Below are 13048 nucleotides of genomic sequence, written 5' to 3'. Positions count from 1 at the left end.
AACGCTTAACATAAGGGTCATTGTCTGAAGATTACCTAAGCTATAGCTGTTACTAAAATACAGATAACCATTTGGTACTCAATAACTTTAGTAAATGTTGACATGATGGTGACCAAACTTTGTATGTAATAAGGAAGAGTTATGGAGGACTTCCATGGAATTGCATTTGGGGTCCCTAGGGTCAAGGTCAGGGTCACTGTTGCTAAAAATTGAAAAAAAAAACAGTTGAAACTGAATCTTACAAAGAAGCTAGGCTAAAGGTCCTCTATCATTTATTGAAAACCTGGTTTCGTTGTATTGCGGCAATTATTGTTTATGTTTTAATGACAGCTTTTGTTTTATTTTTTGTCTGATTGAATTGAGAGCAATGATTAATATTTACGTCATGTTATAAATTGAAATCTATGTTGTATAATCTTAGAATAATTACTCCATTTTTCAAAAAAGATATTAATATGAGATATATTAGTTGAAAACAACCATATCAAATTTCATTGTTATGAATTTATTCTCAGAATTGGTTTTTCAAACGATGCGCTAAAAGATGAAAGAGAACAGATTAATATTGTATATAATTACATTGGCATCTTAGTGGTTGTTTTAACAAAATGAGTGGGTGGTCCTTTTGAAAGACAAGTACCCTTAAATTAATTAAGGAAGCATTTCAATTTTATAGCTGATCAAATTTTGGGAAATAGAGGTTCTGGTTACCATGTTTTTTATTTAATCTTCTGGGGAAAAGTTCTGGTAATGTCTAACATTAGGAGCTAATAGATTCTGAGAACCTTCTTGGTTATCAGACTGATTAGCATGCATGTTTTAATTAAGGTAAATTACTGTTTACATAGTGTTATCTAGTTAAAAAACCCACTTTGGTATAATTTCCAATAAATGTTTTCCCTTTAAGTCCTGGACCAATATATATTTGTATAGGTTTTTTTTTTTAATTTGACTCAATTTTAACAATTATAGACGAGGGATCAGACAAAGTTTACACACCTGCAAAATAGATAATATACATACAGGCCTCTTTATTTGCATCCATTGAGTCAGATAATATTTGCATAATTTCCTTTAAATCATGCAGAATTTCTCTACTTGACCAGCAATTAATTCCTGAAATATTTACTCGCAATTCATTTTTTTTTTAAATTTCCCTGTTTCCAAAAATGCTTAAAAAAGACCTGTCATGAATAATCAGCAAGGCATCAACAGCAATTTAGCTTGAAGATCTGTTGTTCAATATTTAAGGACAATAGTTATACCACGGTTGTTATTCCAGGTGCGAGTAACAGGCTTGGTGGCTTTTAAAGTCATAGTAGTTGTTAACCTTCACTTTACTTAACCATTTGGTATATTGCTCTCTACTAAGCCAGCGGGCATGTGTGAACCACTTAATAACCAATTTCTAAAACCAATAAATGATTTAATGGTAATTTGGAGGTTGTTTTCATCAGAGGCTTTCTAAGTGACAAACCAGAATCTCTCAAGCAATCCCATTGGCAGAGGCATTAGCATAAACACTAAGCTGGACAACTTGGTTTTCGTGGGAATACGCTAGTTTCCCACACAAAACAAGACCCCACTCTGGTGTAACATCCTGCTTAAGTAAAAAGTGATTGATATAATTATATGTTGTAATAACTGCAATTGTGAAGAATTAAATATGTTTTCAACCAAAGGAAAAAGAAATAATCTGAAAGAAATCTGCTTACGGGTCTGCTATCATAATCATGCAGTAACTATATGTAAATGTTTCATAAACGGTGTAACTGCGTACTGTTAACTGAGTTATCGTTCCTGAAACTGAGTTAGTGTTCCATAAACTGAGTTTGACTGCTCGGGGAACTGAGTTACTGTTCCGCAAACTGAGTTATTGATCCGGAAAGTGAGTTACTGTTCTGGAAACTCTGTTCCGGAAACTGAGTTACAGTTCTGGAACTGAGTTACTGTTCCGGAAACTGAGTTATTGATCCGGAAAGTGAGTTACTGTTCTGGAAACTCTGTTCCGGAAACTGAGTTACAGTTCCGGAAACTGAGTTACTGTTCGAGAAACTGATTTATTTTTCAGAAAAATGCGTTACTATTTCGTAAACCCTCTTGGGTGGTTTTCTGAATATAAATGCCCCCTAGGCAGAGAAGGAAATTACTACAAATATGTTTTATTGTCATATTGGGATGAGGTCTTTGGACTGTAGATATATGATTATTGTTTTGTGCACATAGAAATAGGAACAGGAACATAGGTAGGCTGTAGAAAGTGTAAAACAAATGTGTTACAGCTGAATTTTAGTTTAGTTTTATGAAGTCATTATGGTTTCTTTTTTGCATTGAGAGAATAATCTTGCCATGTTTTGTTTGTTCTTTGTTCTAAGCTTAGGTGAATCAAAGCCAGGAGTATAGGTTAATATGCTGTGACTACTAATAGGCCAAGTTTTAAGGAGGTTGGGAATTTCAGGAGGGTTTGGGTCATGCCCCCCCCCCCCCCCCAAAAAAAAAAAAAATAAATATATAAAATCAGTTACTTAAGATTGTTTGAGGGTGAGTTTGGTATATATAAATACGGATTGTAGTCCTTGGTTTACTGAGCCGATTTTAGCAGGCTTTGACTCTGTAAGCACAAAATATAGATTGTTTATTAAGCAGCAAACACCAAACAGCATATTTTATGACCACCATCAGTGAGAAAATAACATGCAACCGATATTTGCTGTAAGGCCTTTTCTGTGACAAAGATTCTAATTTATTTCCATGCTAATAATACTACATGTTTGTACCATCGCTCCTATTGTTGACATAAATCTGTGGATTGTCCACGAGTACAGTATAGATTTTTACGTATTTGTCCGCCCACTTGAGATTCCTGGTTGCCTTAAATGGATTCCATGTAACATAGGTTTCTCTGTCGTTGTTTATTTAGTGCCTTCAATATAAAGTTTAATTCACTTATCCAAAGAGTATATTTATCCCCCTTTGTCTGTGAGATTATCTGTAAAGGAAACAGCATAAAAAATTCTCCCTTCTGAGACATGTTTCTGCCTGTGCCCCCTGTTTATGCTGTTTGTTTCAGTTTGCTAGAAATGTTTTACCAGCATTTAGTGCATGAATGTTAAAAGTCCTTTTATTATTCACTTTCCTTTGATCTATCAATTTCAGTTTTATGGTGTTTCTTTGAAGGTTTTTTAATTTGAACCTTTTTTTCTGCTTGAACTAAAATATCTTCAAAGTATTTATTTCCAATTATCGTGGTCATAAATTTGTTCTGAAAATGTCATTGTAATAAAAAGGAAACAATGTTCCCGATAATGGTTACCCAGTTCTCTCCTGCTTATGTCATATATCAATGGTGACAGACATTCCTTGCTACCCCTGTGGCCGGAAATGTGTGGACAAACCCTCATAGTTGAGCTATCAACATCATAGTGGGATCTCTCAATGGCATATACTTTAATGTGCAATTAAAGTTCCTTCATCAAAACCTGGAACAATATCAAACTGAAACTTGGGGCATAATTTACATCAAAGTGAAATGCTGCACACATTACATCTAAGTAAAATGCTGCATGTGTTACATCAACGTAAAATGCTGCACACATTATATCAAAGTGAAATGATGCATGTGTTACATCGACATAAAATGCTGCACACATTATATCAAAGTAAAATGCTGCATGTGTTACATCAACGTAATAAAACGCTGCACACATTACATTAAAGTAAAACACTACATCCGTTACCATCAAAGTAAAACCCTTCATGCGTTACATCAAAGTAAAACACTACATGCATTACATCTGTGTAAAACGGTACATGCATTTCATCAAAGTAAAACACTTCATGCATTACATCAAAGTAAAACACTACATGCGTTACATCTGTGTAAAATGCTACATGCATTTCATCAAAGTAAAACACTTCATGTATTACATCAAAGTAAAACACTACATGCATTACATCAAAGTAAAATACTACATGCGTTACATCAAAGTAAAACACTACATGCGTTACATCAAAGTAAAACACTTCATGCATTAAATAAAAGTAAAACGCTTCATGCATTACATTAAAGTAAAACATTTCATGCATTACATCAAAGTAAAACACTTCATGCATTACATCAAAGTAAAACACTACATGCATTACATCAAAGTAAAACACTACATGCGTTACATCAAAGTAAAACACTTCATGCATTAAATAAAAGTAAAACGCTTCATGCATTACATTAAAGTAAAACACTTTATGCGTTACATCAAAGTAAAACACTTCATGCATTACATCAAAGTAAAACACTACATGCATTACATCAAAACGCTTCATGCATTACTTCAAAGTAAAACACTACATGCATTACATCAAAGTAAAACGCTTCATGCATTACATCAAAGTAAAACACTACATGCATTACATCAAAGTAAAACACTACATGCATTACATCAAAGTAAAATACTACATGCATTACATCAAAGTAAAACACTACATGCATTACATCAAAGTAAAACACTTCATGCATTACATCAAAGGAGAATGATGCACATGTTACATGAACATAGAATACTGCACATGATCCGTCAAGGTAAACTCTGTATTTTTTATGACACTTTGGGGTTGTCCACAGATAGATGGCCATTGGTGTATAAATATAAATGTTGAAGAAGTTGGGATCGAAGGACAATACTGTCTCAATTGCAGAGGAAAATTCTTCTTGATGGTTTCAAGACATCACAATAAAGAATAATGGTCTTTCTTCAGGGAAACTGGGTATACCAGATTAAATAAAAAAGTATTGACACTGATTGTATCTGATGACGATCAATGTATAAGGTCTGAAGGATTTCAGTCTACTTGTATCAATATCAGCTGTTGTTTGCTGATCATGAAACTCCATGTAAGGTCTGAAGGATTTCAGACGATTTGTATCAAAATCAGCTGTTGTGAGCTGATCATGAATCTCCATGTAAGGTCTGAAGGATTTCGGTCTATTTGTATCAAAATCAGCTGTTGTGAGCTGATCATGAATTTAATTGAAGATTGAAAATCTGAATATTTAAAAAGAATGTAATTAACCTGTTTCTCTGGCATCACACACCTTAGATTGAGATAAATGTTCAAGTGTTTGCAATACACATGTATACATCACCTACAAAAGTCAAATCCAATCAGCGGGGTGGGGGGGGGACACTCTGGTATCTAACATAACCCTTTCAAGTGTTTCAGTGTTAAATTGTTCACATCCCATTATTTTAAGTTTTTCTCTAATGCTTTTTCATATCACTGAACAAAATACCTGTTAGATTTCATGGCTAATTTTCTTGGCTCTATATTTGAAAATCCGATCTGAATGATTAGCGAAAAAAACAACAGTTTTAACTGCTGTTTTCTGGGATGTAATTATCATTACAGATATTTGGAACGGAAAAGGCGAAATGTTTTAATTTTTATGTTTGGCTATAATAAGATTGAGGTGCACTAGACAACATATAAAAGTAGCACCGATTGTGATGTGTGGTAGAGGGGGAATGGGAGGTACATTTATATAACACCACTGGGAAATTCATCCAGGGAGGGGGGGGGGAGTACATCTATATTACACCACTGGGAAATTCATCCAATTCATGGTGTATAAATTAATAAATACTTTATGTTTTATATCAACAAAAATGGTCAGCAACAACTAAAAATCTGAAAATTGAGATATTTTTTTCATGGGTTGAAAAATGCTCTTAGGGCGAGGGCTTTTGCTCTGGGTAGAGTTTGGTTGCCCTAAACACAGGTATTTCTTTAAGCCTTGCAATCTGTCTATGCACTTATTACGCCCCACAACCTGACAAGAGCGAAGTCTCCTATTGGGGACATTTAGCCCATGGATTAGTCGGTGGCATTGTAGAATAAACGGATATATCTCCCAATTATGTTGTAACAACATTATCCTAATCCAGTCTAAATAATTAGATTAGTTTTTTTGATTCTACTAATCCCTGGTAATCCTGTAAAGATTCCCAGCTTAGCCGTATCAGACTTGTATATTGTTTTATCCCAATGAACATTTCTTTGGACTATTATCCCAATCCAGTCATTGAAACCATGTTGTGAACAATTTATTTGTACCAAGACAAAACCAACTATAAAATGTCCAGCTAGGCAGCCACCAACAAAGCATAAATGACACATTTTCCTCCTGGCCTGGCCACCCAACCTTTTGGAAGTGAGTTTACGTGCCAGACAAATTGTCTGATTAATGGACATTTGCCATTTCTATAATCTTGGGCAGTCCAGTCACTTTCTGTCAGCTTGGCAGGGGCGGATCCAGGATTCAACGTTAAAGGGGGATATCTTAAGGACGTAACCCTTTGACTTTTGTCCGTACCAGAATTTATTGGGTTTATTAAAGGGAGATTTTTTTTACAATTTCTAGTCTGAAATGGAGCATTTTTGCATCTCCCCTGGATTCAATAGTGCTTTGGGTCAGCTTTGACCTGTGCCTTGACCAAACAATAGATGGTTTATAAATGAGATATAAAGAAGGCAAGAACATGGTCTCATCTAAATTCTTTTGTTCAACTAAACAAATTAGGACTGGATGATATTGATAGACAGACATTCAGATCATGATTACCTCTGAATTATATGGACTGAACAACACATTAGAGTTATCAAATCAAATCTCGGGGAAAATGGTGTGTTCTGTTATTTTATTTTTTTGCCAATTTTTGCCAATTTCTAAGAGATTTGACAGCTAATTGTTCATCGTTCAATATTATTGCATTTGCTTACATTTCAGGAAGGTGAATTATAACTCGTCTGTATGATTATAGATTAGAATGTTTAGTAAGGCTCCTTGGAATTCTCAGGTCTGAGTTTAAAACAGATGTGCTGAAGATTTTTTTCCAGGAATCAACAGGATCTCATCTGAGATTTTGAAACTCAATCTGTTTAGAATTTGAGGAAATAATGCAGTATTGTATTTTTTTTGGATGAATTCTGTCTGTTTTTAATGAACACTCAAGAGAACACATTTATTTTGAATTTCCAGTTCTCCTAAAGGTCACTGCTCTCTAATATTATAGAGTGTTTGTCATTTGACTTTGATATCAATCCCAAATGCACAACAATTCAATCTATTCCGTATAGCCTGATCTAATGGAATTCTTTTTTTATTCCTGTATATATCATTCAGAACAGCTGAGAGTTACGTGTAGCTTTAAGTACAGGTCTGATTTATGGACAGTTGTCACAGTAATAAAATTATATTCAAGACAAATTAATTCTTACATACGTTTAATTTAGAGGGTTATTAAAATTAAACAGTTGCGCAATTGCATTTATGAAAAAATATTATTTACTGATAACAAGATTGTAACCTCGTGTACTTAATAGCTGAAAATGCAAAAAATATTAAATGATTGGTGAGTGCTTAAAGATTTACTGTGATCTACTATCGTTTCATAAGATAGAAATACCATGTTTTCTGCACCTTTTTTTCAAATTAAACTTGGTATCCTTCATAAGAATCATTTTTATCGATATTTATTCATCCTTTTTGGTATATTAAAACAATTTTAATAATTGTGGTAAATCTTATTTGGGAGTAAGGGTGCATGTTTAAGTAGTCGGGCAATTGCTCGCTGGCTTTAAATATTATCAATAAGCACCTGAATACTAAAGTTTATTCTTGGTTTAATAAAAAATTAAATCGGCAGAGCCCAGCTGTTGCACCCCGCTATAATGCTGATTTAATGTCTAAGTTAAACAAAAATAAACAAAAACTTTTACTTAGGTTCTGTTAAAGATTTCAATAATGCTGAGGTTCTTTTCTCCAAAAAAAATCCTTTATTCTGAATAGACAGTATAAATAACGAACCAATCAAACATCTGAAAACTTTTTGCATAGTCGATTATACGTCTGAGCATATTTGCTTTTGTCTTTATTTCAGAATTTGGCCTTGATCTTTTGCCAATATAGCTCGGAGATTGCTAAGGCTTGCTGTGACTATTATTATGACAGTGTGGAATTTCCTGCAGCCCTCATCAAATAAATCCACACAAATATGCATGAGATTTGTTTTCTTTTTCTAAGTTGATGGAGTTTAATTTTTCCCAGTTATTAAAGATGTGTTATTATTCTGTATTTTCAGATAATCGATCGGAGAAGAAGATTGTAGAAGCTTATGACAAGATGACGTCGCGGTACGCTGTCAAACATGCAACCTGGGATAAGAGTAAGATTTAAATGGAGTTTTAGCTTGTCTGTTTGTGAAATCCTTAGTGTCTCACCATTACGCAAAATATTTCAAGACAGATGGACGGACGGACGTGACGGGACAGACAGACAAACAGATGTGTTTATTGTCATATACATTTATAAAACTTTCCTGATTTTTGGTCAACAAGGGCTGTAACTCTGGTTTTAATAATAGTTGAGTTATGCCCCTTGTTCAACTGAAAAACAACAACAGAGGAGTATTGACATTCGCTCTGTAGCACTCTAGTTTTTTATAGTTTCATTTTCAAGAAGAAATTTGGACTTTGTAGAATAATTTTCTTTTTCATTATAAAGAGTAAGTTTGAGTGAAACCTAACAGTTATGTCGATCAGTTGAATACGAATTTTAAGGATTTTGTGTACTGATTTACTGATGTTTAATCACAATCACTTCTAACGTTAATTTGTATACATTGAAAAAAGTAGGTTTTTTTCAACTTCATTGAACTGCATTGATGTGAACATTTTTTGTTGCTAATAACACTTGGTTGCCGAGACCCAAGCAATCTTTGAGACTAATTGATGAAGATTGGTGTCATTTCACTGTCTCAACTTGTGATCTGTTTAAATTGCTGACTGGTACATAATGTTTATTCGATGTTAGCAGGTCAACATGAGGCAGGTCTGAGAGCCGAGAGCGCTGGTTTGTCTGTTATTTAAGCCAGTATCATTGAACTGATGTGAATAGTTTCGAAAATGCTTCTTTAAAAACAGGATTTTTTCTTTTGGTTAACTCTCCATAGAAATATATAGCAGCTTTTCCTTAAATTATGAAAGTCAGAGATATTATGAGGTTAAGAGGTTGTGAATGAATCCACTCTTTAATGCCAACATCAAGGTTCACCAGTAGTGGTCAAAAATTAGCATTAGCCAGTGCAAACCCTGCTCTGGTTAAATTCTTACAGGGATATTCAAACTCTAAATCTATATAGCAAGGCTTCTTACATTTTTTTTTATGCCAAATAGAACTGTTTGAATTTGGGCTTGTTCATCTGAAAAATCTTATTTCATTTACTGCATAAGTTGTTAAATTATTGTATAACTCATTTGAACATATCGGCAAGAATTAACAACAATGTGTGTTATGCTAAATGTCTACAACAAAGAAAATGAGAAACAACATTAAATGAATCCTTCTCCAGAGATCAAGACATTCTTCATTGTGGCAAGGAGGGACAAGCGAGCGCCTATGGTTTCTGCGGATGCAACAAGACCAGCAGATACGATTGTGAATGTGGACGGAGAGCTTGGGGCTAACTCCACAGAGTCAGAGTCCCTGATGAAGGATAACACCGCCATGGAGGTATGAAGCCTGGTACTTGTAAGGTGTAAAGTTTATGACATTTTTGCCTTTGCGGTTTTGTTTACACTAATTTCTTTTAGCTTGTGACAAAAGCTGATAGCTTTTAGAATCACTCAAGAGTTTTATGGATAGAAACTAGTACTGGTTCCATTTTGTTTGGCCATGAGAAAGTACCTCTGGTGGGAATCAACCCACAACCATTTGTGGGAGAAGGGGACACCTGTGTCACTATACCTTTCTCACCAAGGTCAGGAGCGAACCCACTCTGCTGCGGTTAGTGGAGGACACCTTTACCACTTTTATAGTGGTTGGGTGCAAACCTACAACCTCTTGGGTAGAGGTGTAGAACTCTACCACAAGACCATTCTTAGCCTGGTGGGGATCGAACCCCTCAATCTATTGGGTGAGAGGCAGACACCTACTCCACTAGACCATTCCTGCCCTGGTGGGGATTGAACCCACAAGCTCTTGTGTGAGAGGTGGACCCCTTTGTCACTAGACCATTCTTGCCCTGGTGGGGATTGAACCCACAAGCTCTTGTGTGAGAGGTGGACCCCTATATCACTAGACCATTCTTGCCCTGGTGGGGATTGAACCCAGAACATCCTGTATGAGAGGTGGACAACAATGCCATTCAAGCTCTGCTTTTGTAGATGAGTCTGTCATACCTGTGGTCGAATTAAGCACAAGTCCTCAAGCCCTCAAGCCCTGCATTGGTCAAGAGCTTTACCATCATGCTCAACTTTTTATCTTGTAATAAGATTCTGCCAGTAGCTTAACGGGTGTACCTGGGCACTCTTAAGAAGTGTTAGGTGTACAACTAATATATCTCACTTAAAAGGGCACCAGTTCCCATAGTTCTTTCAACAGGCACATCTTGGGAGTTCATGATGAAAGGGAAGTAACCCTTATAAAACTCTTCATCTATACATGGCGCTGTTGTCTCATTGAGGGACAAATTTTAAATGATTATGTGTGATTGAAAATACACAAGTTTAATCTATTTTACTATTAAACACTACAAAAGGCTGGTTTGAAATGATTTACAAAAAATACTTGTACAATTTAGTGCCACAACATGTTTCGAAGTACACATGTTTCACTATGAAAATATATCACATTTCACTTAAACATTCAATCAATTGTTAAACATTTTGCAGACAGCAGATGCTAATGGCGTAGCTACAACGGCGATGCTGGTCAAGAGCCATCTGAACAACTCGCTGAACCAACTAAACAGTCCACATGGTGGGTATACCATTACACCCCCCCTCTTGTATATTTGGGGGTGGGGATGGGTCAAAGGGGGTAGGGTGGGAGATGAAAATGTATGCTTGGTCTTGGGTCCAATAAACTTACATCTGTATCACATTACAGCGTATCTTATACAATCTGGAGGTTAATAAATGAGGTTGGCACACACAGTTGTTTTTTATTATGAAAATGGGGCTGATTTGGAACAAAACTGGAGATATGATCAAAAGCAATTTCAAGCTCTGAAAACGCTTCAAACCCAAGACCTTTAAAGGACCCCTCTAAGGGGCTGATTAAATTTACAGTTTAAGGGATTTAGTCACTTTTCTCTCAACTCTTAATGACCATGGGGCTGTATTCAATAAAAAAAAGCTTCAATCAAACTTGAATTTAAGACCAAAATCTGTGTGTTTTGATTGGCCTGTTAGATTTATTTGCCAATAAAATGAATCAAATCACTCAGGCATGGCTAAAGATAAGAATAAGAATGATATTGAATACAGCTGTTGGTCCCATTTACAAAATGGTAGGGAAAATCATTGGCAAGTACCAGGCAAAACCAAATTGGTTTCTAGTCGGCACAAAATACTTTTGGAGATGTTAAAATTAAAGAATAACAAAGTTTTTTTTTTTCCCTCTTCTTTTGTGGGGGGTGGGGTGGGTGGGGGGGTCTGTTCAAATAGATGCTCATTCTTTTCTATGGTGGGGCTTAGCACCTCTTCGAGTCAAGAGGTTAGTAAACAATGATCTCATATTCACGGTAGTAACACACTTTCTTTTTCAGCTTCTTATTTGGCATCTGCAGGGGTTGCAAGCTGACCCAGAAGCTCAGTTAATGAATAAGGCAATTGATGTTGGCCCCACCCACTACTTTTATTTGCTGCCCCTTTGAAACCTTATGTGGGAGGTCCTGCCTACTTTCATCAATTAGTCCATAGGCGACTTTAAATTAATTGCTTGATTTTCATCCCCACCCACGCCCTCTTTTTTACGCCTCCCCTTTTAATTTTATTGACTCAAATAAACATGTTGAAGTAGGGTCTGTACTTGTGTATCAGGCCCCAATTTCTCAATACTTTTTTTAGCTTAACAGGCTTAAGTCGCTTATTTCAATTAGCCAAAATACATACTGAAAATGGATTTTGATAAATGAAAAATGGTTTATTCTGATAATCATACAGATTATTCCTAGATAATTTCTTAAAAATCTTGAAGAAGTAAATCTAACACATTTTATAGAAGAACAAAAAAAGTGAGATTAGTTTAATCCTGTTATAAGGGACTTAAGAAGTTTTGAGAAATTGGGGCCTGTATGGTATGGTCTTGAAATGGCGATTATTCATAACATTCACATGAAAAAAAAAAAGAGAAATGTTACGATCATGTTTATGGTTCGTCTAGAAACGCATGTTTATGATCCCTTAAGCAATATGAAAGAGCATGTACATATATTCCAGGGTGAAACAATTATCTAAGAAAAATAAAAGATAAAATGTCACCCCGCCCCCATTTTTTTTTTTTGGAAAATCTTGCAATTAATTTATATTCGCCTTACTTTAAACACATTGAAACCCCTGCAGCTGAATATTTTTATATTATAAATTATATTTTTTGTACACATGATTTTTTATTTTAGTTATATATCTTTGTTATTATTTTCTCCTGAGTATATATTAAAAAAGTAAAATAAAATGGAATATTTATTTTCAAATTGTGGTAAAACATTAACAGATTCAGGTAGTATTTCGCTTTTCCCTGGAAATCTGTATTTGACATTTAAATTTAACAAGAATCCTTTTTCATGTACTAATATTCTAATATTTTAACATTTTTTGTTATTGTCACACCAAATTAATATTTTACTTGTCAAATTTCTGCATCTTTTTTTTTCGAAATTGCAAAGTTACCACTGAATAATTCAACAAACATTAAATTTTAAATGCCAAAATTGCTTACTCATGAAGCAATGTTGCATCCAAAAAGACACACAAAATTGTTGTCAATTTCAGAAAGACTGAAACATTTATATAAATTATTACTTCGGAGGGATATTACACATAAAAGGGAATAGCGTCATTATTGTCATTTAAATTGGTGTGGCCTAATTTGTGTTTTAATTTTTAACTGTATTGTTACGTGGCATTGATTTGTTTGGCAGCAATGTTGCAGCAGTGTTGTGTCGTGCTATTTAATGGCTTTAATTTTATTAATATTCTCAAAAAATACATT

General features: G+C 34.8%; 1 protein-coding gene across 7 annotated transcripts in view; it reads left to right on the top strand.

The window, feature by feature from the left end:
* The window catches only part of LOC128227031 (adenylate cyclase type 9-like), a 68635-nt gene that overhangs the window by 44140 nt on the left and 11447 nt on the right, over nucleotides 1–13048 (top strand). For all 7 annotated transcript variants that reach the window (XR_008259757.1, XM_052937202.1, XM_052937203.1 and 4 more), the window contains 3 exons: nucleotides 8136–8219; nucleotides 9405–9565; nucleotides 10726–10813. Coding sequence is in view for 6 of the 7 variants with exons in the window: in XM_052937202.1 (XP_052793162.1) it covers nucleotides 8136–8219; nucleotides 9405–9565; nucleotides 10726–10813 (333 nt within the window). In the remaining variant the exon portion in view is untranslated. The remainder of the gene's footprint in view (nucleotides 1–8135; nucleotides 8220–9404; nucleotides 9566–10725; nucleotides 10814–13048) is intronic.

This window comes from Mya arenaria, chromosome 3, assembly GCF_026914265.1.
Source record: "Mya arenaria isolate MELC-2E11 chromosome 3, ASM2691426v1".
In the NCBI taxonomy this organism is placed as follows: Eukaryota; Metazoa; Mollusca; class Bivalvia; order Myida; family Myidae; genus Mya; species Mya arenaria.
The sequence above is the reverse complement of the archived record's forward strand: the minus strand, read 5'-3'. Positions and strand labels throughout refer to the sequence as shown.